Source organism: Notothenia rossii (assembly GCF_949606895.1).
Source record: "Notothenia rossii genome assembly, chromosome: 8".
Taxonomy (NCBI): domain Eukaryota; kingdom Metazoa; phylum Chordata; class Actinopteri; order Perciformes; family Nototheniidae; genus Notothenia; species Notothenia rossii.
In genome coordinates this window covers 19250812-19274276 of record NC_136906.1, presented here as the reverse complement: position 1 = coordinate 19274276, position 23465 = coordinate 19250812, and the positions used below count along the sequence as shown (strand labels likewise).

Here is a 23465-nt window from a genome sequence, read left to right as displayed (position 1 = left end):
TTCAGTATTTTCAATAAGGCCAAATGTATATCTGTTTCCTGTCTCAGCTGGTTCTGATGTTCACCTACATTCAGTGCATGGTGCTGTTGGGTTCAAACTTGGTCTGTGACTCATGTTTTTAGAAGCAAAAGGATCAATGTGTCTTTAGGTAGGAGTGCAGGAAGCAGCAAGAGAGGCAGGATGCCTGCGCAGAAGTTAGAAGGCTCAAGAGAGAAATAGGTGTATCAATAAAGTGTTTCCTCCTTGTTAAGGTTTATCGTAAATCTGGTGATGGAGCAGCTCTCAGCCCGGTGGCGCCACATCATAAATCTCATTTTCCCCTATTCAAGCCACGGAAATTCAGTCTCGTTAATCTCTCACGCTCTGCCATTGGCAACTTTGAGCTGCGCGCATTCATCAGCAAACCTGCTCTGGTCAAATCCTGCTTTTTCAAATACTTCTTCCCCTCTTTATTGGATTGTGCATTTGCATTCAGACAAGTCTTCGAATATAACGCTTACTGCTCTGCATATTTTAGTCATTTCAGGCTTTAGAGGAGAATTGGCAAATGTTATAAACATCTTCATTTCCTCTATTGTACTTGCTTTCATAAAAAACACTAAAAGAAAAATACCGCCTGTCGCTGAAGCACGGTCTCAAGTGTGCAGTAAAGCACACTAAGCATTTATCAGAGCATCTTTTAATCAAACTATTTTATGGTCCATCTAATATCTGTAAGGGTGTGAGAAATGTGCCGAAAGCCTGGGCAAGACATCATGGTGACAGGAAGACAAAAAGGCTTGTTGATAATGGTAGCTGAGCCTTAGCTTGTAGAGAGATAACGCAGAGATAAATGTGAATATATGTGCTTGTTATCTCAGAGCAGACACCAGAATGTTAAGTATATAGAGGAAGAGACACTGAGAAAGCAGAGAGAGGAAATAGTGTAAATGTAAAAGGCAAATACAGAGAAAAAACCCTTTTCTTCCAGGTCCACAACCTTAATTATTTAGGGGTATATGAATTCTTCTCTGCACGTGACTGGAATAATGTTTTGGAATTTTATTTTTGTACCTATGTGTCGATCTATCGAGAGTCACAAAATCTGATTGCCTTTGAAGAGTGATTTGAGAGATTGCCATGCATCTGGTAAAGTTTGTGTGCACATGGAGAGCAATACAACATCTCATAGCAGCTTGAGAACACTACACACATGGTGTAAAGGAGACAGCCAATTACCTGAAAACCCTTTGGATTGAGACTGCGGGGATTGTCAGAGGCCACCTTCAGCTTTCCATCCACCACTTTCATTAGGCTCTCGGTGTTCCTTACATACTGTAGATCTCTGTACGTCCGCAGGTCCAGCACCTCCATTGACTGGCTAATGTTCTGAACCTGTTACACACACAGACAAACAAACACCAATACACATTAAACAATTACTTTGGTAAGTGTAATTAAATAAGCATTTTGTCACAATCATCCATTCCTCATTAGACTTGCAGCTCTAGCTTGCAACTACAGCTGAACTGATAAGTCAATGTTAGTTGATCATCTAATGTATTGAATACTATTTTAAATAATGTTCTAAAATATTTTTAGTAATTCCTTTGTCTTATATTACAGCAAATTACATTTATTTAGGTTTTTGTGGATTGTTTGTTGGACAAAACTAAACCTGACTGGAAATTTAGATGAAACATTTGTTTGCTACAAGCAACAGTCTGCAGTCCAAAAATAACGAGTAAAATAATGTATATTGCTATAATGAGGGAACACTCTTAACTTGTAAAATGACATTCCATGAATCAGCGGTGGGTTTTTTTCCTGAGTCTTTGCAGCTTATCATAGCCTACTACTTTATGTTGGAGTCTGACTGGAACCTCCATGACTTACTGGGTTCTCCCTTGAATGTATTTATAGTTTTTGTTTCCGTCTGGGTAACAGTAACATAAAAACAACCAATATAATCAATGATCACTTATTTATGGTAAGCCAGGTACAATGGTAAGCATTATTGTTTCTCGGCATAGTTAAAAAAGAAAAAGAAGAAGGTTGCCCAAATAAATCACTGAATGCACCCCCCGGCGAGCTGACAGGATGTTGTTTACAGGTGCATGCTGGGTTTAGCTTAATGTTATGCTAATTTGTGGCCGATCCTCCAGGTGACTCCACTGACTTTTACCTACAGGGTGCTGTGTGAGGAGTGTCTGTTGTTTTTGACAGTATTTCCCTGTCATGTTGTGAATGCAGAGCTTTATGCAACTGAACGTTTTTGAAATAATTGAAGATCGCAGCGAAGCAAGAGAGACTGTGTGGACTCACTATGTGTTTGAATTGTTAGGAATCTACAAGCGAGTAAATTGAACCTGGAGCGGATTAGAGAGGAAACCGCGATGCACAGGACTGGCAGAGAACCGTTCAGAAACGTGAGTACAACAAAAATACACTATCTTAATGAAACTTCCTCTGCTTTGCCTGAAAACGTAGCGTAACGTTGTGTGTGCGCGCATCGTTGTGCAGAAACCGTGCGTGTGCTCTCTTTGTGGCTGCAGTGATTGAAGTGTAAATGTTGTTTACATGTCTGTGTTATCTGCTTTGGCTATGCTTTATTCTGCTGCTAACGCTTTAAGATGTGGCAGGCTGTTTCCTTTATTTGGCTTACTAATGATTCCACCCGCCGTGGTGTCGAACGACTCTTTATGGATTTATAGTCATTGTTGTCCTTGAGTTTTGTCCTGATTTCTGGAGAATGCCAGTAAGGCTATAAAGAAAAGGGCTGCTGTATGCACACTTTGTTGTTGGTTTGTGCTTTAATGCGACATTATGGTGTATGTCTGATGTTTAATAGTGTTTACTTGGACATGCATTGTAACTTGTTTTGCTAACCACTGCTCCTCCTTTTAAAAAAATACAACACTAACGTTTACTCACCTACTTTTTTTTAAATAAAAATCCTTATTAGGCTAGCCTATAGGCCTACTTTTACTTGAGTATTCCTGAAAACTCTGAAATGCTCACAGAGGTTGTTTCAGTCACTAAACTGCCATCCCCCCCCCCCCCCTCCAAGTTGTTTTCATAACTTCCCCCAGTGAAGGTTGGAACGTTTTTCCAAAAATGTATTTCCCTAAAGGGTTCCATTGCCATTTGTCATCTGTATATTTCATTTCATTTGAGAGCAAATGTACTATCTCCTTGACCTTGCTATAGATGTACTAGTTTGCTTTCCTCCTCATATTTGCATTGAACTGTACATTAAAACCTTGGTCTCAGCACTAGATTGAAGAAATGGATGAGTGTGGTAATAAAACCTTACCACAGTGAAAGTAGAGAGTTAAGTAAAAGGACAGCTGTAAGTCATTTGAAACACACAAGGATATAACAAAACAAAAATAAACAGGTGGCATAATTAGCAAATGCAAATAAGATACTAAAGACAAGAATAAACAAGATGAAAAGTGATCTTGAAAAAGCAGCAGAGCTTAATCAAGAAAATGCATAAAGAAGCACAACACATTAATCAATTATTTTAAAAAGAAAAAAGCTACTTAATTAGGATATCAATATCCAATCTCTCCATGCTATCTAAACAGAAGGGTAGCTGGCTATGTTAACTAACATTATGATGATGTGACCAAGTTAAATAAACACCATATTCATGGAGGTGCAAACATGCTGTCAAGTAGGTGTTTATTGAAGCTCAGTTCTCACGTTTGCACTATGTTTAATTTTTACTAAGTACTCCACTTGCTCACGCTTTGATAACCCACTTTCGTGCTGCATAACCAACCTACTGTTTCATACACCCCCTCGTATCCTGCACGTTGCACTGAACTGGCCAGAAATCCTCTGACAAATGTTTGAGGGCTTTGTGGTGCATATAGGCAACTCATGCGTACATATGTTCAACTACCCACACAAACACACACCCACAAGCACCTCTGAAACTCAAAGCACACTGATAAAGTGAGAAGATATTTATTCAAATCACTTTCTCACAACAATAAACAGTCCAAACTCTCAAAGGTCACTCAGCTTGACATAAAGTCTGTTTACCACCAAATGTCTTACTTGCCTACACCTTGACACCTTTTTGTACTCTCAAATCATCACATGCTTCGTGAACTCACCAGTGAATAGTTGGTGTGACTTTGTTTTTCTTCACCAATTTAAAAACGAGTTTGACAGCACTACAGATGGGGGAACGAGAAACAGTTAAGTGTTGCACCAGCCTGAAACCTTAACAGTGTCAGCGTCCTCCTGCTCTGTGGTGACAGTTGGGAGTGCTCCATCCTCTGAGCTGTCATAAGTGATCCACACTCAAGCACCCACACCTCATACTTCCCAGAATCCAATCATTTGCAGGTGTTTATTGTTAATGACTCAGTCTGTACCAAATCCTGAAGTGTTGTGTGTATGTATGCCTACCTGACTGGACCCTCCTATATCATTTCATCTCATCTTAACTCACTTGAACCGAGAGGTCCAAGGGTGGGCTGAGTTGTCCTAAAGTCTGTGCAATGAGCCTTCTCTCCCCACCGTCCTTCATGGCTTACTCTGCCCTGGATGGTATTTTGTCTGCCTTTGCAGAAAGCTGAATAGAGGCTTTTCCAGAAGGCTGCTTTACATTCTTTGAACAGAGGGCGGTTTTGACATTGTTAGTGCAACCTTGGCTTTCTCTGTCAGGGGGAGCCTTTGTGGATCTGGTCGGCTCAAATAAATCCCACACATGCTCGGGGTTCAAATGAGGATCTCTTAGTGCGCATAGTGCTATTATGTGCACACACACACGCGCATACACACATACATATATTCTTGTTACTTGTGGTTTCGCTAGAGTGCATTTAAAATAGCGCTGACCACAGGTATCCTCATTAGGCTGGTCTGTGCACTGTATTTGATGGGAGAGCTTGGCTCTGACTACTGGTGTGTCACAAGCACTGTGCATACCCATGCTGTTTAATTCAATCCAATACATCAATACATATAATGTTTGCAAATCTGAGAGGCCGTTATTTCACTCTGTGGTAATTTGATAAGCCTTTTTGTGTAATGTTTTGTAGTTTATTTTATTGTATTATATTGAAATACATCAGAATGGAACATGAACAACTTTACTCTCATTGTATAAATCTACACCCTCACATATTTTCAACTTTATTTTATGTCTTTAACCATCCAAAAGTGATACTATTATCTGCATAAAGGCTCACCAGACCTACTTTAAACAAGATCATGCTGCAGTCACAGCTCACACCTTCACATTACTCTACAGACTTGTATTTAACCTGCATTCAATCTACAAACTCAGTTGCTTTAGCTATATAAGCAGGACTAACAATGCTGCAAAGTTTAGATACCCATCATTAAATGCATACTGTATGTACTGTATTTGGATTCTGCATACTTAAAAATAAGGATGGGGGATATTTACATGCAGAAATGTATTCTTTCCACATGAACATACATAGTATAGTATAAAACTATTCCTGTAAAGACATACAGTGGGGCAAAAAAGTATTTAGTCAGCCACCAATTGTGCAAGTTCTCCCACTTCAAAAGATGAGATAGGCCTGTAATTTTCATCCTAGGTACACTTCAACTATGAGAGACAGAATGGGGGGAAAGAATCCAGGAAATCACATTGTAGGATTTTTAATGAATTAATTGGTAAATTCCTCAGTAAAATAAGTATTTGGTCACCTACAAACAAACAAGATTTCTGGCTCTCACAGACCTGTAACTTCTTCTTTAAGAGCCTCCTCTGTCCTCCACTTGTTAACTGTATTAATGGCACCTGTTTGAACTCGTTATCAGTATAAAAGACACCTGTCCACAACCTCAAACAGTCACACTCCAAACTCCACTATGGCCAAGACCAAAGAGCTGTCAAAGGACACCAGAAACAAAATTGTAGACCTGCACCAGGCTGGGAAGACTGAATCTGCAATAGGTAAGCAGCTTGGTGTGAAGAAATCAACTGTGGGAGCAATTATTAGAAAATGGAAGACATACAAGACCACTGATAATCTCCCTCGATCTGGGGATCCACGCAAGATCTCACCCCGTGGGGTCAAAATGATCACAAGAACGGTGAGCAAAAATCCCAGAAGTACACGGGGGGAACTAGTCAATGACCTGCAGAGAGCTGGGACCAAAGTAACAAAGGCTACCATCAGTAACACACTACGCCGCCAGGGACTCAAATCCTGCAGTGCCAGACGTGTCCCCCTTCTTAAGCCAGTACATGTCCAGGCCCGTCTGAAGTTTGCTAGAGAGCATTTAGATGATCCAGAAGAGGATTGGGAGAATGTCATATGGTCAGATGAAACCAAAATAGAACTTTTTGGTAAAAACTCAACTAGACGTGTTTGGAGGAGAAAGAATGCTGAGTTGCATCCAAAGAACACCACACCTACTGTGAAACATGGGGGTGGAAACATCATGCTTTGGGGCTGTTTTTCTGCAAAGGGACCAGGACGACTGATCCGTGTAAAGGAAAGAATGAATGGGGTCATGTATTGTGAGATTTTGAGTGACAACCTCCTTCCATCAGCAAGGGCATTGAAGATGAAACGTGGCTGGGTCTTTCAGCATGATAATGATCCCAAACACACCGCCCGGGCAACGAAGGAGTGGCTTCGTAAGAAGGATTTCAAGGTCCTGGAGTGGCCTAGCCAGTCTCCAGATCTCAACCCCATAGAAAATCTTTGGAGGGAGTTGAAAGTCCGTGTTGCCCAGCGACAGCCCCAAAACATCACTGCTCTAGAGGAGATCTGCATGGAGGAATGGGCCAAAATACCAGCAACAGTGTGTGAAAACCTTGTGAAGACTTACAGAAAACGTTTGACCTCTGTCATTGCCAACAAAGGGTATATAACAAAGTATTGAGATGAACTTTTGTTATTGACCAAATACTTATTTTCCACCATAATTTGCAAATAAATTCTTTAAAAATCAGACAATGTGATTTTCTGGATTTTTTTTTCTCAATTTATCTCTCATAGTTGAGGTATACCTAGGAGGAAATTTACAGGCCTCTCATCTTTTTAAGTGGGAGAACTTGCACAATTGGTGGCTGAATAAATACTTTTTTGCCCCACTGTATATGGTACATTTATACATTCACATATGTAGGTAAAGACAGCTACTTTATCTGAAAAGCTTTATCTAGTGTGTCTGTTTCTCAGAAAGAATATGCTTTCTCTGTTGAAATATGCTTCTTTCAAAGGTGTGATGAGTGTGGGTTTTGTCTGTATGAACCTGTTTTTGAAATAGCAGCCGGCAGAGACTGTCAGGGGAAAAGGCAAACTTAAATGAGAAGAAATGCAATATGTGAATTCAGGTATCTCATTGATCCATCAGGACCTCGGGGCCTATTCAGCGTTTCAATTTACCTCCATCTCTCCTCAAAAGACTACATCAATGTCAGCCCCTCCTGTCTCCCCCGCTCTTTTTTTACCTTTTGGCTCTCAGGCTTGTACTCACTCTGCGGATCAACGCTTATTCACCCATTCACTGCCTTAGAGCATCTGCAAAAAGCAACTTTGCTGTCAATGAGCTGCCATGGCCTCTCCAGCAGGGGAAAGCTGTCAAACATTATTTCTCTAATAATTATTTGTGAATTTGGGAGACAAGTAGATAAGAATGGAAAGAAGCCATCCTGCAGCACTCCTCTCCTGCATCTACTCTCACCACTGGTGTGTTTGTGTGCTTGCGCGTACACATTGTAGGTCAATAATACTGCATGCAAATAAAACATAGATTTATTGTCTGGTTGCTGGAACAGTATAGTGTGATTGCGGGTTTTGCATGTGTCAAAGTTTAGTATGACATTACATTTATTTGCTTGACATATAGGACACACGTTTTTCATACAAAGATGTATTGACATGTTTCTCACTAAGAGGAAGACTAAGCAGATTGAGCATAACTCTACTGTAAGTAAACAGATTTAGTGTGTGCAACATTAACTGTGTAACTACGCAGACAAAGCATTTGCTATCTTCGCTGATTTGTTAAAAAATTATTTTAGGAATTAAGAAACATTAAGACGCTTATTGAATCTAATTCAGGGGCAAGTTTGGAACATTTATGTTACTAAGGCAACTTATACTCAACATGTGATTAAAAAAACACGAGTTTAACAAACAGATATTCATCTTCGTGTCTGATCAACTGTGGGGTAAAGTTAGTGTCTATATTCACTTCGGCAGCCTGTACGTGACAGACGGTGCCAGACACGACGCGCTGCAGCGTGTCTGTGTGGGTAACACTTGTGTCTCAAAGTGAGTGTGTTATTGACAGCTGTCACCTTCTCCATGAGCTGGCGAAGTTGCCTGCTGCGTGGGTCTCGGTTACACATGTTCTGTGCCGGTGCGACCACGGTACAGATACACTTCCCATCTGCGTCCTGCGCCGAGCTGTAGATCTGCCAGCCCTCCTCTGGGCTCGGGTACAGAGCCTGCAGAAACACAGAGACATATATATATCTTAGACCAAGAGAATAAACGTGTTGCTTCTCTCTGCTGTTTTTTATCCTGTTTTTAAATGGTTAAAACATGTACCGGTACCTGGAATCTTTTGAAAAAAGGGTTAAGGGTCATTTTGCACAATGTCTATAAAAAAAAAGCACATAAAATGAAAAACAACGTCTTATGGCATGTTTTAGTTCATGTATGCCTATTATATTGAATTATCCCAATGCTTTCACTCAGCAGCGCACTCTTTCATCACATGTACAGATAACTTGCCATAATTCCATTAAATAATCAAATACAATGACTACCCGCCATGCACAGTGCATTCTCTTATCATCTGTGCAGCCCACACTGGAATGTCAGCCAAGGGACTACATGCAATGCAAGTTATGATTTATTCTAAGTGTAAAATATGTTTTTGTTTTTAATGATGTTTCAGTGAAACAGCACAGAGTAGCCTAAAGCAAACTTTCTGCGCTGTCCTTGCTAACTAGCTGTTTCCATGTGGGATGTAGCTTGATTAAACATGCTATTTGAGGACTTTTAATTAATCTAATTCAAGTCATTCTTTATTGTGAAACATTTATTTTTTAATGAGTTGTTTGCTTAAAAGTTTGCACAAAGCCCATATTGTTGTTTTGAAGTACCATTCCCCTTTATTTATCTCACCACATGGCCCGTTGCCAATTAGTATTGGACAAATGAATGGATTTATTTGTCCATGTCTGTTTAGATCCTAAAGTAACCATTCAACCAGATCCTAAACTTTAGGATCTGGTTAAAGGGTTGTTTCTGACTGAATATGACATGTTAAGTGAACCCCAAGCAGATAACCCGTATATTTCCATTATATTCTAGTTAATTCCCGTACATTTCTGTTACTGTTATACCCATATAAAGTTTCCAACTTAAATCTTCATTACGTACCAAGCAGGCTTGGTATTTTCAAAATACATGAGGGCAGACTAGATATTTTTCTTCCAGCATTTATCAACAGTGATTTGAAAAGTGTTACACAATAAACAATTTCTAAACTAATAAATGTATCTAATATTTGAAATTGTTGTTGAAAGTGTTTAGAGAGAAAAATAACTCTTTAATACTTTCCATATCCTGATTAGTTGTGCCCATTCTGTCACCATGCATTCGCTGCAAAGTCTTAATTTCTCCATGGCATTCTCCTACTCTCTTGCAAACCTGTCAAAAGTGACTCTTCCCCAAAGGCAATTAATAGCAATTGATCCATCCAACTACTCAAAATCTATGCAGTCTAATTTTAGGATTAACTGGGGAGGAACAGAGGGAAAGCGAAGCCAGAGATTGACAGAGGTGGTGCTCTCAGCTTTAAAGAAAGGAGGAGAGAGAGATGGAGGATAGAAATGGGTGCAGATTAAGATAAGACAAGAACATTTGTGGAAAATACACAAAGGGATGAAAAACACAACACCATGACAGAGATGGAGTAAGAGCTTGACAGGGGATGAAGAAAGACAAATGGGAGGAAAATGGGGGTTTTAAAGAAAAGAGGAAGAGGGAGGGATCAGACCAGGCTGTGTGAAATCAGGGCATCTAATAGGTTTGGACACAGAGAGGAAATGGAGCTGTTCGAGATCGATAATGCAGCACGTAACCAGTGGAGGAGGGTAGAAGCTGAAAGGATGGATTTCTCTCTCTGACTAATCCAATCAAAAGTAGTGCGGTAGCACACACACACATGTGCACACAGTTTACACAAAGGCCCGGACCGTTCCTTTCAGTCACGTTGCACCTACACACACTCGGCACATAAAGCAACATGTAATGAGAGAAGAAGCAGCCATTTTAGTGATACAATTAAAGACCCATCCACATAAGTGGCAGAAAAGGCTGGAAATAAGACCTCGTGGCTCGACCCGGTGCCGCTCTCCTGCTTTCTGCTGAGGATTTTTGTGCTCTCGTCTTCTTTGGTCGGGGGATCAGATTAAAATGTCTTGGGGGACAAGGGGACTGTGTGATTGGAGTGTCAAGTAGCAGCCACCCTGCAAGCCAATGTGCTCACTGTCACATCTTGTCACTCCTGAAAATCCCTCGGCACCCCACCCCCCTCTCTCCCTCCCCTCCCCTGTTCTTCCTTCAGTTCCTCACACTCTCAGATTGAGTGCATTTTAAATCTGACTTTGATCAAATACATTATGGCCAATAGACTATACCTGAGTGACTTAAATGTTGCAATATCAACCATGACAATGACACAAGACACTCTTTTCATATTTGACCTGTTTCATTATATAAAGGATAGATTAAGTCGACTCATACCTTTTTTAAATGAATACATCTAAGTTTAATTAAACTAAGTAGCGAGTAATATACTATGAGCTTGTGCAGTGCAGTGCAAGCTAATGTGCAACCAGTTCCTGAAGTGACTTGCACAGTGTTTTTTTCTGTCAGTCAGCACCTTTTTTTATCATTAGTCTTCCTTTTTTGAGGCAATCCAGCTTCTGGCTGTAAAATGGAGAGACAATAGTCTAACATTGGCGGAGTTGAACCAAAAAAAAGACAAAATAAGACTCAATAGCAGAGCCTCCTCCAATTTCTTTCAACCATAACTGACTGTATATTTCATTCTGCCATTGCCCGAGGGGGAGATTCTTTCCTTTGTCTGCTTCTCTGCCCGCATCTCAGTCACTGTCAGGACGTCAGATTTATTGTGTGTATGAGTTTGTGAGTATTTCTGTGAGACTGCCTAGGTGTATTATCTGCATGTACACAGAATAACAGCACATACAGTATGTGAATTGTTCCACATGTGGTATTTTCTAGATGAAAAATGTTGATGATGCATGCATTTGGAACTGCAGCTACACTACTGATTAAACCCCGACAGGGATTCTGTGGATATCTGAACAGCTGTATGCATGATTACTGCAGCAGAGCACTTTTACTGCTACGATACTTTGGACGTGTGTTAGATAGCGGATCTTGAGGCCATACCATTTTACACCATCTACATAATACAGTTGATCGCCTGCTGTGTTAGCAAGTGGAGATTAGTTAGCCTCAAACAGCAGAATCCACTTGTCTTACTCACTCTGAGGGCCGGGTATGTGCAGCCTCCTGCATTCAATACAATTACCTCATATCCAAACATGTGGGGGATGCCTGTCTGCCTACGCACTAGAAATTCACTTTAGGTTCAGAAGGATTGTGGCGAATGGATGCAGAAGAGGGCATCAATATTTCATATTCCTATCAGCCTGAAAGGGAGCCACAGTTGGTGTCTAACATATTTTGTTATGATATATTACATAGTGGGCTGTAATAAGCAAGTTCTAAATTCAACAAAGTAATATTTGAGGCATGTCAGCTCCATTATCCTAATACTTTCTTCATTTTCCAACATGTTTAAGCTCACGCTGTGCTCCTCATGTGCTTTTTCCCCAAGCCAGGGAGCTTTCACAGCATCCCATCTTCTCCTCTCTTCATTAATGTTTCATAAATGCTGGGCTGAAATTAAAAGCTTATTTGAAGCCGTTCCAATTTAATTACCACCCACCTATCCATTCTTCACTAACTTTCCCATTCTCATTACATTGGCAGTTTAGATTGCGGGGGGGAAGAGGTTATTTTTAAATGCAAATGTGCTTTGTCCCTATATACTTTGTGCCTGAGCTGTTGCAATGCGATCTATATACCATACATACCATACGAAACTGATCTCTCGGGATGCATGTCGTGAACGGATATGTTTTGGAACTCCAGTTAATTTATTTATATTTGATCATGAGTCCCCCGAAGATTGGGTCAATGACATGCAGCCTATAAGAAACGTCATTAGTGGTGGAAATCCAACCTCCCCAATAACTCGTGGTTTACAGAATATTATTCAGGGTATACATAGTAAAATAAATGAATGATGTTTGCATACTTTGCAGGTCAGAGTGTAAAAGTTTAAGAAAGTAGTGATTACATAACCTGTGCTATCATCATTAGCTAGCTATTAGTTATCTTAGGGAGCTTCAGGTCTGAGAGATAATCCTCTCTTCCCAGACACAGACAGTGGTTATAGTAGGGACTAGGGAGGAGGTGTTGAGTTCCCTGTCTTAGACATTCACCCATTAGACATCAGGGATGAAATAGAATATGTAAGTGCCAGATTTGAAGCTTTCACGGTCATGGGCTGCCATGCGAAAGCCCATTAAGGAGAAAGACAGCAGTCATTGAAAACAACAGGAAACCGCAGAGGGCAAGACAGATGAAAAATCAATTCGGCTTGCTTACTCAAGTTAAAATTACACTCCAAGATTAGTGTCCTTCCCCTTTTGTGCCACCCACGGGTTCCCTCTGATCCCATGACATCACAACTCGCAGCCTGGGCATATGAAGTCTCGTCATCCATTGCTGCTATGTCTTCCATCTACAACTTGCCATTCTCCCAATAGAAAAACAATTTAATTGGAAGTTACTGATATGGTGATAGGCGGAAAATGAAGTGTTGTTGTTTGAGAAAGGCTGACATTGGAAAGAGAGATGGTTCTAATTTCCTCTAGCTTAGTTAAAACACTGCCCAGTCACAATTCAGTATGAAAACTTCAGTTGAATCCCTGCTGAGAAAGGGGAAGAGGAGATGAGATGAGAGGCTGTGGCCATTACTAAGCTAAGATCAAGTTACCCAATGCAACTCCAACCTTTCTCCTCTGCTTCCTGTTCGCAGCATGTACAAAGGACCAGTTTCCAATGAGATAATGTGTCGTTTACAACCTTAATGAAAACTAACAAGCCACATTGTGCTTTTACCTAAGCGTTCCTTCAGTGCAAAGTTGCTCAGACCCTTGTATTGTAGTGATTAACAAAGTTCAGAGCGCTTATCCAATTAGACATTGGAGCTGCTGGTATCACTGTCGAGAGTTGCAGGATGGACTTCCTCTGGCATTTCATTAAATGAACCCTGGAGCTTGCTGCTGTTAAGCCAGAGCTAAATGAGGTCATAAATCTTCTGCTCCCTACTTTATGAGCATGACGGGAAGTCTATTATAACTTTCATAAACAGCAGGCAGAAAGGGGCAAACGGGCAGGAGCAGGGATATGAGATAGATCGTGCTGCTATGCTGTGAACTCAACCTGCCATCCTCTCAGAGGAAGTGCAACGTCAAAGGATGTACAGTGTAAGAAGAGTATAGGGCGGAGATAAAGTGGTATAGAGAAAAGCATTTTGAGATACAGTAAGGGGCGTAAGGAGAGATAGTAAGGAAAAAGAATGCTACACATAATCTGTCTCTTCTGTTTCTATCCCACAATGCCAACTTTGTTTATCCTTGTTCTGCATCTTCACTTTCTTTCCCTCTGCAGAGTCACATTCTGTGCCAGGCATTCACTTTTCTAAACGCTTGTCCCCAGCACAGTAGAAACATCTGTCCCTTCTACACAGAGGCCAAACAATCTCATCTCATTTTTCAAATTGGCTGGATATTGCTGTAATCGACCGTGTACAAATAAACATGCAAATACACCCCACCGCTCTTCAAATGAACAATCAGTCAGTCCTCAATGCACAGGCCAGCTGCTGGCCTTTACAACAAAACTCAATGAAGACTCCGAGTCAAGTCCCTAGTCTGTCCTGCACCCAAGGAAAACCGATTACCACAATCAGTGCAGCATGGTTGCCAGTCAATAATATGACTCATAAACTCATCATGCCCCTCTCCCTGCTGCCTTATTTTCCTCCCTGCTGCCTCGTACTCTCTCCCACTCCATCACTCTCGTGCCTGCCACCCCTCCTGCCTGGTGTCCTGCTTGCTTTCCATCTGCAGCTCACTCATTCTAATCGGGATCACACTTAGATGACAGTAGGGTTGACAGATCCGTCAAGTGCTTTTTGAAGTTGGGGGGTTAAGTTTGAGCTCTGTTGGAGAAGTAGGAGAATATTACACTCACCAATGTTCAGCACATAGGAGCTACAACGTTATACTCTTTGGAGCAGGCTGCCTGTGCCATGCCAGGTGACCCGGTGCAAAACATTTGACATCCAGTCTGCTGTTAGACGGCTACCAGATAACTGTAGCTGTAGAATGATAGCTGGTGTTAAATTGAGGAGGGGGGAGGGAGAGTGTGAGGAAATACTTTATAAACTGTTAGAACACACACAGTCAGTGGTTCAATGGAGGAAAATGTGGCTTGCAGAAGAGTGTGAATTGTGAAATCATCAAATAGCTTTTGAAGGGCAAAGCACGAGTCAGGCATAAGTTCAGTTGACTTGAAATTACACTGTCATAATAGAAAATGAACCATGTCTGAGGCCTGATAATGAGCCCATCTATAAAGACTGGGATCAATAAAGCTACAACGCAGCTCATGTATCAAAACAATTTAAGAATGATTATTAGATGGTCTTTCACTGAGAATCTGTCTCTCCACACCACATCACATTGACTAAGTAGTAGAGGACACCTGTCTGGGTCTGACCTCAAATAAAGTTTGGTTGAAGGCTTTACAAAGAACATAAAAGAAAAGTGTGCAAATAAAATTCTGCAGCAGTGTTTAATCTTAAATCCATGGCCAAGAATCGATTTTAACAGTCTGCTTTATTGGAGTGCACAGTGGACCTGATAACGTTTACATTCCTACATAGTGACCGACTGGGTGACCCCAATCATATTGTGAGCCTGGCTGTTTGTTCACTGCCATTTGTTGTTTTCTGCTCCCTTTTGATGCTGGGAATATTTGATCTCACTCTTCTGGCTCAAAGCTTTCTTATTTTAGATATCAAAGGGAGAGTCAACACACACTCACGCACACACACAAAAGAGTTGTTATGGGTATGCAACCACATTATGTATGACATTGGCAAATGGTGACTCAAAATATTTGGGAGGGCAGGAGGAAAACCAGCTCACAGCACGATGTCATTTTACACGACTTATCTCTTTCTTTCTTTAAATTAAACCCAAAAAGGCATTTTTTTACATCTTGTACACGTGAACAGATACATTACACACATTTTATTTCCTTGAAAAAATAAACCATAATGCGCCGGTAATCCTTTCCTAAGCACAGAAAGAATCAGTAAACAGGTACCTTGAATTGTTATTACTTAAAAGCAGATATGATTTATCTTAATGTATTTTCTACTCTGACTTTAACATGTAGAGTACACCAAGGTTCAATTCTCGGATCAGTTTTGTTATTATTATTATATTATTATGATATTATTTATCAGTGGTTAACTTGATAGCAAGTATGATGTCTTTCTGACTATGCTAAACTATGTGATGCATTCCCCCAGGTATTTGCAAATAAAAAAGTTCTTATTTTTGTTGATTTTCATCTGGAAAAACAAATGTAGCAATGCCATGGCAACTGTTTCCCAAATGGCAGGTGTTACCTTGACTTGATTTCAGCTTTGAAAAACATAATGAAAGAGCACGCTGGTTACCTTATTCAACAACAACAACAACAACAACAACAACAACAACTGCCAATTGTACTAATAGATTCATATACATTTCTTAGTATACCATTTAAAAATAAATAAATAAAAATAAGTGTGCGTGCACAAGGTCTACAAAAGTGACTTTTGGGCTTGACCATCTTGTGCAGGAACACACATTCTATGTTAGAGCTCTTGGGTCTCCTCTGCTCATTAAAGAACATAGTTTTGCACTCTCCAGATTTGTACAAGCATCCAGGCAGGGTTGTGCTCAGTGCCTTCTCAGAAAGGACAGAGAAACTCAGTCAGCTGTGTTCTTGAATAAGCTGGTTAGAAGACGAGCGCAGAAAGCAGACTATGGAAATAGCTCTGAGCTTGGAGAATAGTGGAAGCAGCGTGCACTGGTGCCAGAGTGGAGACTGGCAGCAGTGCACGCAATGGCCACTGGCGCACTAGCATCACAGTGTCACAAGACTGTGGCTAGATTGTTTTTGATTAGAGCTCTAAACATTGTGTGAGTCACGACTGCTTCTAAGATCATCACAGGCAAATGTCTCATTAATAGTGATAGGACTTTGAGGCGAGGCTTTACATTAAAGTTTTATTCCCTGCCATTGTTTTATTCCTGTCTCAAAGGGGAGACATTTCCCATCACAGCAGACTGGTATACTGTAATATGTTCTGGCACAATCAAACTGGCTCATCAGTTGTAATAAAACATTGATGGAATGATCTTAGATGGCAGCCTTTCTCCTTTTCTCTCGTGAATGAGTTGCCTGAAAGAAAACAGCCACTCACAACTATTTATAATAATCTGTTGTTTCCAGTCTTTTGAAATGCAAATTACAAGGCTCCCAGACATGAGTTTACCCAAGAAGAACCTTGCAACATGTTCTATTTCTCTTGACCCTAAGCAGGATAAGCAAGTTTACAAAAAACAGTGCATTGCTTAATCAGGCCATAGCCCCGGGGAAAGGTGGGTGTTCAATAGGATTATAGAGTTTAGTGCTGTAAATAATTCAAACATGCCTTGCGTTCTGACATTATGATTTAACTTTGATGATTTACTGAGATTGACCTGCTCAAATATGAGCCTGATGTAGGAAAGATAGAACACAATTTGGAGCAAAATGCTTTTACCTAGATGCTTGACATTTTCACAAGGGTATACTGTGAGTTTATCTCCAAGAAGACATCAACCTGACACCTCACTGCAATTATAGGGAGATATAATGCTGAGATTGATGTTTTAACAAACCATTTAAAATTATATAACTCTTTTTTTAAACAGATGGAATGTCCCCCCTCAGACACACATTCCAAAACTTCCTTTGGGTTCATATTTGGACATAAAAACACACCCACATCAATTCATTTACACATGCAGACACACACATTTACCCAGATGGTTGCAAATCTCTTGGGATGTTACATCTCATTCATTCATTTCAACAGACTAAAGTATTTTCTTAGAGGCGAAGGCAATCAGTTACCTATGAATTAATCAATTATTAATCTACTTGATATATTTAATGTCTGTCTTGCCTCCTATTAGCAAACTGTCAGAAAAAACTTACAGTAGCGTGTTAACAAAATTAAATATAAAACCTTAAACTAACTAACAGTTTTCTAATGAAACACATCAGATGCCCTTGTTATACCTGTATGACCTCTCTAAATGGAGGATTTACTGTAGGGACAAACAGCGAAGGAGAAATAAGACGTTAAACTGTAACATTTTGTCAACCTCCCTGTCTCCCCCATCACCTCTGAATCTGAACATCTTTCCCACCCTGGAGGTGAGTGACAGATGGGATCAGCCTGAACATCACTCAGAACAGCTCTCTACCTCCCGTCACCCCGCCAAAGACATATGATTTACCACGATCGTCCACACTGCGCCGCCGCCTCTCACTTATCACTCAGTCACTAGCCCACAATCCTGCATCATTATACTTAACATGACTCACACACCAACATGTATATCTTTCACGTTTGGCTGAAACATTGCTCGCACATGCATGTCGACTTCCATCATCTTGCTCTTATTAAAACATCATAGCACTTGTGACAGTCCCAAACCCATCACTCCTCCCAGAAACCCCTCTGCTGTTTCTTTAGTTAAACATGAGGCACACTCTAACTCTCATCTTAGTATCTTTCCATTTTTTCAATATCACCCCGAGTCTTCTGCTGTCACTCTCTTTTTTCCTTACATTCACAATAAAAACATTAATGGACAAATATAGTGCACACAGACACTTGCAAAAAATGAAAGTAAGTCATACGCACACTGACAATCCTCTCCGAAGTGCCCCCTCTGGAGATGGTGGTCCCGTTGAGTCCAACCAGAGAGGGCAGAGTTTGAGACATCCAGTTGGTCACCATAGCCATGGTGCTGAGCACCGCCCCGATCTTTAGCATGGGAACGCTCATGTTTGCTCCCTGTGGGGCCCCGGCGCTAACAGCCCTGCAGCCAGCCCTACCCTGCCCTGCCCTGGACCTCGGCTCCAGTCAAACCCCTCTCTGCTCCAGACAGTCCAGGCAGGAAGCAGCCAGTCAGTGTCTGCCTCCCAGAGCTGGAGAAGCACAGTTACCAGACCCACAGCCAGAGACTGGTTAGAGGAGAGCAGCTCACATCCAACAGCATCACCCTGGAATCTTTCCCCTCAGAGTGACTGCCTCAGCCTCACCCCCTCCCTCTCTCTCACTTCCTCACTCTCCCCTTATCTCTCCCTCCCTCTCCGTTCCACTCTCTTCCTCAAGATGCAGAGCTGCGCATTGGCTGCCTCTCTGTCTCAACCCCTCCCGATCAGCCTATGCTCTGTTCTTGCCAGCCCTGTTTTGCATGCATGCATCTATTCTTTTCTGTTTCTCTGACATTTGGCTGTGCTTTCATGATTCAAATCTCAGTGTGTGTGTGCACTTCCACATTTGTGTGCTGTGTGGAGATCAGATAGAGACTGATGTGAGAGGGCTGATCTCAGCTCTGTGGCATGTGTGTGCCAAAGGCATGATCTCAGGTTGAGTAGACTGCCCTCATCAAACTAACTTCACTGATTGGAGGACTGGTTATAAAAATAAGGAAGTCGATAGATTTAAGGTCTTCAAGGGACGTGAGGGGAGACATTCATAAAAGTATTAATGGTATGAGAGATCTGGTGCCTCTGCCTACGGCTGCTTCTGACAGCTCATCCGTCATTCTGCTTCATGACATATCAGCCTGTAGCCTCCACTTCTACAGTATCCTACCATCTCCACTCTGCCTGGGGCGTAACCATATCACCATCTTAACTTACATTTCTTCTCGACATTCACTGTCTGAAACTCTAAAACTACAATATAAGTGCAAGAGTTCAAATTTGGATAATGATTGAATTGACATAATGACGGATAACGTTAAAGCTTACAAAACAACTTGTATCCAAAACTGATAATACATTTCATTTCTTACCTGGCTGCTACCACATGCTTTCCTTCAATAATGGGGGATTACAAGTTATTTTCAAGTGGTGCAGGTAAACAATTGTTGTATTGCTTTAATCCAAATGGCTTAAGCTCTCAGCACAATCACAGCGGGTAAACCAGTGTCAGATAGCATAGCAATTGCTTTACTGCCTATTGGATGTTGTATCACCTAAGGGGCTTTGCCTCTATCTTGATTGGAGATCATTTCAGGACAGACATCAGACGTGTGTAGATCAACCCTTTGGATGTAGGGTATGTATTGGATCTGGAGAGTGTCTCAAATTACTACTTGAAGCTTGAAGCATCTCCTTGCCGCATTGTCCTGCAATATTCTGGGCCACTGGCGGTCTCATATTATGCCCTAAACAACCATGAATAATGATGACAGACTGGCCCACTCAGACAAAACGGCCAGGTCATCTTCCTTTCTGTTGGCTTCCTGGGTTGCTGACTTATTCAGTTTGTCAGCAATGGATGGGCTCCCTTCACCGAGCAGTCACATCGGGTGAGTGATATGGCTTCCGCTGTGTCGGCCATACTGTGAAGTGATATGAGAAGAGACAGCTTTCTCAACCCCATCCAAAAATAATTAATCCCTCCTCAGTTCACCTGCTGGCTCCCACATGTGTCTGCGCCTCTATTTTTGTATAACAAGACTGACCCTGTGTGGCTACCGGTGGGATTGCAGCCAACATGCTGCCTTACACAGTCAGAAGGAGAGGGGAGGGGGGGGGACATCATCGCCCATCATCGCTGTTGTGCAATATTGAAACTGGTAGACAGGTAGTTGTCCCTTTATGTGAACGTGTCAAGGATATGTGTGGCATTTCGGTTTAGAGTCACTCTGTTCCATGTCTCACAGAGATTTTAGAGAAAGGTACAATGCATTAAAGTGTCACAAACACACTGCTGCCTTCAGGGGCATGCGGGAAATAGACTGAAGCCAAGTACATTTCACATATCATCTGATTACATCACAAATGTTTTAGTTTGTATCTAAATAGTTTGTCTATGTCTACAGGCAAATAACTATAACTAATCCAAACAATGTGCTAATAGCATTTATAATAAACTATATTTACATATTTAAGGGACTATGCTTGCAACTATTGTGAGAGATGAAGAAAGCTATGTTTGTAATCTACTGTACTTCATATTTACTTCAATGTACCGTATAAAGAGAATGCAGTAATGGTGACATTCACTGGGTGGCAGCAAAGACTTAAACATCGATTGGCGTCCTTTACCCTGGTTTCTTTATTAAATAACCAAGCTCCTGCTTCTGTCGTGGTACAAAGTAAGAGGGGTGACTGAAAAGAAAAGCATTATGATGGTGCTTATTGGTGCATCATTTTAAATTACGTGAAAATCTTTCACCCCATGTACGACTATGACCATTGTGCAAGAAGTAGGATATTTCAAAGCAGGTAGAAGTACATGGTCACATCCTAAATGTTCCTCCATTGGCCCCAATTATGACGACCATATACAGTATGTTCTGAGTAATGCCTTATGGAATAAACACTAAATAGGCACACATTGCCCTAAACTAGTAAGGACCCAATTTGACATAATGAATTCCCTTGCCCATGCCTAATGTTCAAAATTATAATGATCAATATCAAAGGTAGTTTTTTTGTTTCCTCAAATTAGACATGTGCCGTCGACTGTTCTTTTATTACTAGTTGGTGACTCAGAGGTTTCATCTCTAGAGAAAATGTGTCTCCCAGACCTTTTTATTCTCTCTTTTCATCAGCTTGCATTCTGATTTTATAATAGCAGTCTAGACACTATTATTTAAATTCTGATGAAAATGCTTTTTCCTTTTTAATTTGCCTTTCTTTAATTTGTGCCAAAAACATACTGTATGTGAATGCTGCGCCTGCTAAATGTAAATGAACTGAAACCATTGAGGCTGCCATCAGACTCCTGCAAATCATATCTTCTATCACAGGTTTTTCATATCCTTTTCTTCTATCTCAGTGTCTTTTTATTCAAAGCCATTGTTAATAACTTAATCACATTACTTGTGTAAGGTTGAGCGCACCTGAACTCTTTCAAACTTTAAATTCTTGTCACAGAGTGCGGGTCAGATGCCATCTTTTGTAAAGTGATGGCCCAAATAAAGGAAGGGAATAATGAGTGTCATGAGGACAATCTGCCATACCTCAAAGAAATCCATGCCCTGCCAATCAACTAACTAATCACGAAGTCTGTTGGCAGAACAAGCTTTCATTACATATTAACTAGAGATGAAGTCGGCCTTTTAACCTGTAATAATTTAATTCTTTTTGATTAATTTTCTCTGCCATTCCTCACAATTTCCACCATAATAATTGTCCAGACTAATTTTCGCTGCTTATTATCTTCAATTCTCTGCTCTCCTTTGTTCTCCTTCTCATGCATTTTATTTAGCCTTTAACTCCTCTCACTCTCTGCCTCTCTTTGTTGTCTCTCTTGGCCCTTCCGGCATTAATAAAAAATGGCATCGCATCATGTGTTTCTCCTTTACCCTGCATGTGTCTTCGCTCCTACTATTTCTGTCTGGAGCTCATGCACATTCAGTGGTGTTCATAGCTGTCCTGTTGCATGCGTGGACTCAGATAGAAACAAACCCTGTGGAACATCTGCATGCGCACATGTTGTGCAACATTTTGGTGCCTCCACAGAGACATTCAAACATGGCTTTGTGCTTAATAATAAACATCACAAAAAAAAATCACTCTGCTCTTAGCCTGAGGGCTTGCTCTATAAAGGGCATTTTTAATCAGTTCAAACTGTGAAAATGGCCACCAACTGCACAAATGGCAGCATTTGTGCACACCCATGGATGGCAGTAGAGTGCTATAAAGCCTGAGGTCATAGGGAAAAACTCTGGGTGAGATAACAACAAAACTGTGGAGCAGAAAGCACCAAACACTACAAAAACACAGCGGAAACACAGGAAAAAGTACACCTCAGCTAATTACACAACCTCCTTAACATTGATGCAGAGCGGTTTTGACTGAGGCCACACACCAACCCCCGCCTGAGCTCTGAGAGATGCTGGAGTCATCCTGCTCTAAGAATACTGGCTACTTTTCTGAGTCATAATTCATTAATTAGATGATGGACATGGAGGCCCACTGCCTTCCTAATATATTAAGATCAAAATCAGCTCAAACAAAGTGTGACCTCATTACCATGGAAACTATTTAAATGGCATAAATAGGCTGTACCCCAGGGTCTAGGCAGGCAGACGCAGTGGTGTGCAGTGTTTAATCTATTAACAGCTCCTGTGGGCCTTTGATTAAGGAAACTCATCTGGGCTTTTACATTTTATAGTAGCGACTGAGAACACAGGAGGATTATAGAGCACACATGCATCGACCCCTGCATGCATAAAGTGCAGGGAACACATCAAATCGAGTAGAATATGTTCAATAATTCAAGCAGAGAGAGTTCACCACAAATAAAGTAGGGACTCTGTCCCACTCTGACCACAGAGAAAGGTGACATAATATGATTAATGGCATCATAAATATGGCTTGCATGAAGACCTTACATGGGAGTCGATAACCTTTCATGTTCAACTTGCTTCAGCACTGTTTGACAAGATCAGGCACAATAGTCTCGTAAAGACAATAAGTGTGTCCGTTACTTTGTGTTTATTTATGTGCTTACGTATGCATGCATAGATTTGTTTGTATGCGTCAATGCCTCTCTTTGTTTGTGTCCACTTGCATGAGCCACGATTTCTCTCCACTGAGCTGTGAAATGTCGACAATACCCTCTAATGGTGGTTGCCTCAGTGTTGTCGAGAGACTTGATAGAGCTGTAACATGCACGCAGTATAAAGTAAATCGGTCACTCCTGTAGGAAAGTAACAAAACAGAGGCCCAGCCCGATGGCGTTTAACTAGAATAATGTTAGCAGGAGAGATTCTGTCCTTCCAGTTGGAACACACGAGAAAGAAAATCAATATTGTAAGTGTTTGCCTGGCCGTATCGACTGTAACACACCTTCAATATCCTGTGGCCAGTCTATCCATTGTCTTTACAGTAGAGCCTATCTAATGAACCCACAGTGAAGAGAAAGGAGACGCATTCATCATATATTACAAGGCAAGACTGCAGATCTGAGATTGACTCATAGCA

The 23465-nt window shown here is 41.1% G+C and overlaps 1 protein-coding gene and 1 long non-coding RNA gene across 4 annotated transcripts in view; one reads left to right on the top strand and one right to left on the bottom strand.

The window, feature by feature from the left end:
* Window positions 1–23465, bottom strand: part of olfm2a (olfactomedin 2a) — a 37161-nt gene that overhangs the window by 4406 nt on the left and 9290 nt on the right. The window contains exons 1-3 of one of the 3 annotated variants that reach the window (XM_079642991.1): window positions 18154–18521; window positions 8294–8443; window positions 1219–1374 (exon numbers count right to left, since the gene is read on the bottom strand). In XM_079642991.1, the coding sequence (XP_079499117.1) occupies window positions 1219–1374; window positions 8294–8443; window positions 18154–18297 (450 nt within the window). In that variant the 5' untranslated portion in view covers window positions 18298–18521. Of the gene's footprint in view, window positions 1–1218; window positions 1375–1765; window positions 1980–8293; window positions 8444–18153; window positions 18522–23465 lie in introns of those variants that run through there. The other 2 variants (XM_079642992.1, XM_079642993.1) reach the window with 2 other exon arrangements.
* Window positions 2147–23465, top strand: part of LOC307014811 — an 85076-nt gene continuing 63757 nt past the window's right edge. Inside the window, exon 1 of the long non-coding RNA XR_013801318.1 lies at window positions 2147–2408. This is a non-coding gene — a long non-coding RNA (uncharacterized lncRNA). The remainder of the gene's footprint in view (window positions 2409–23465) is intronic.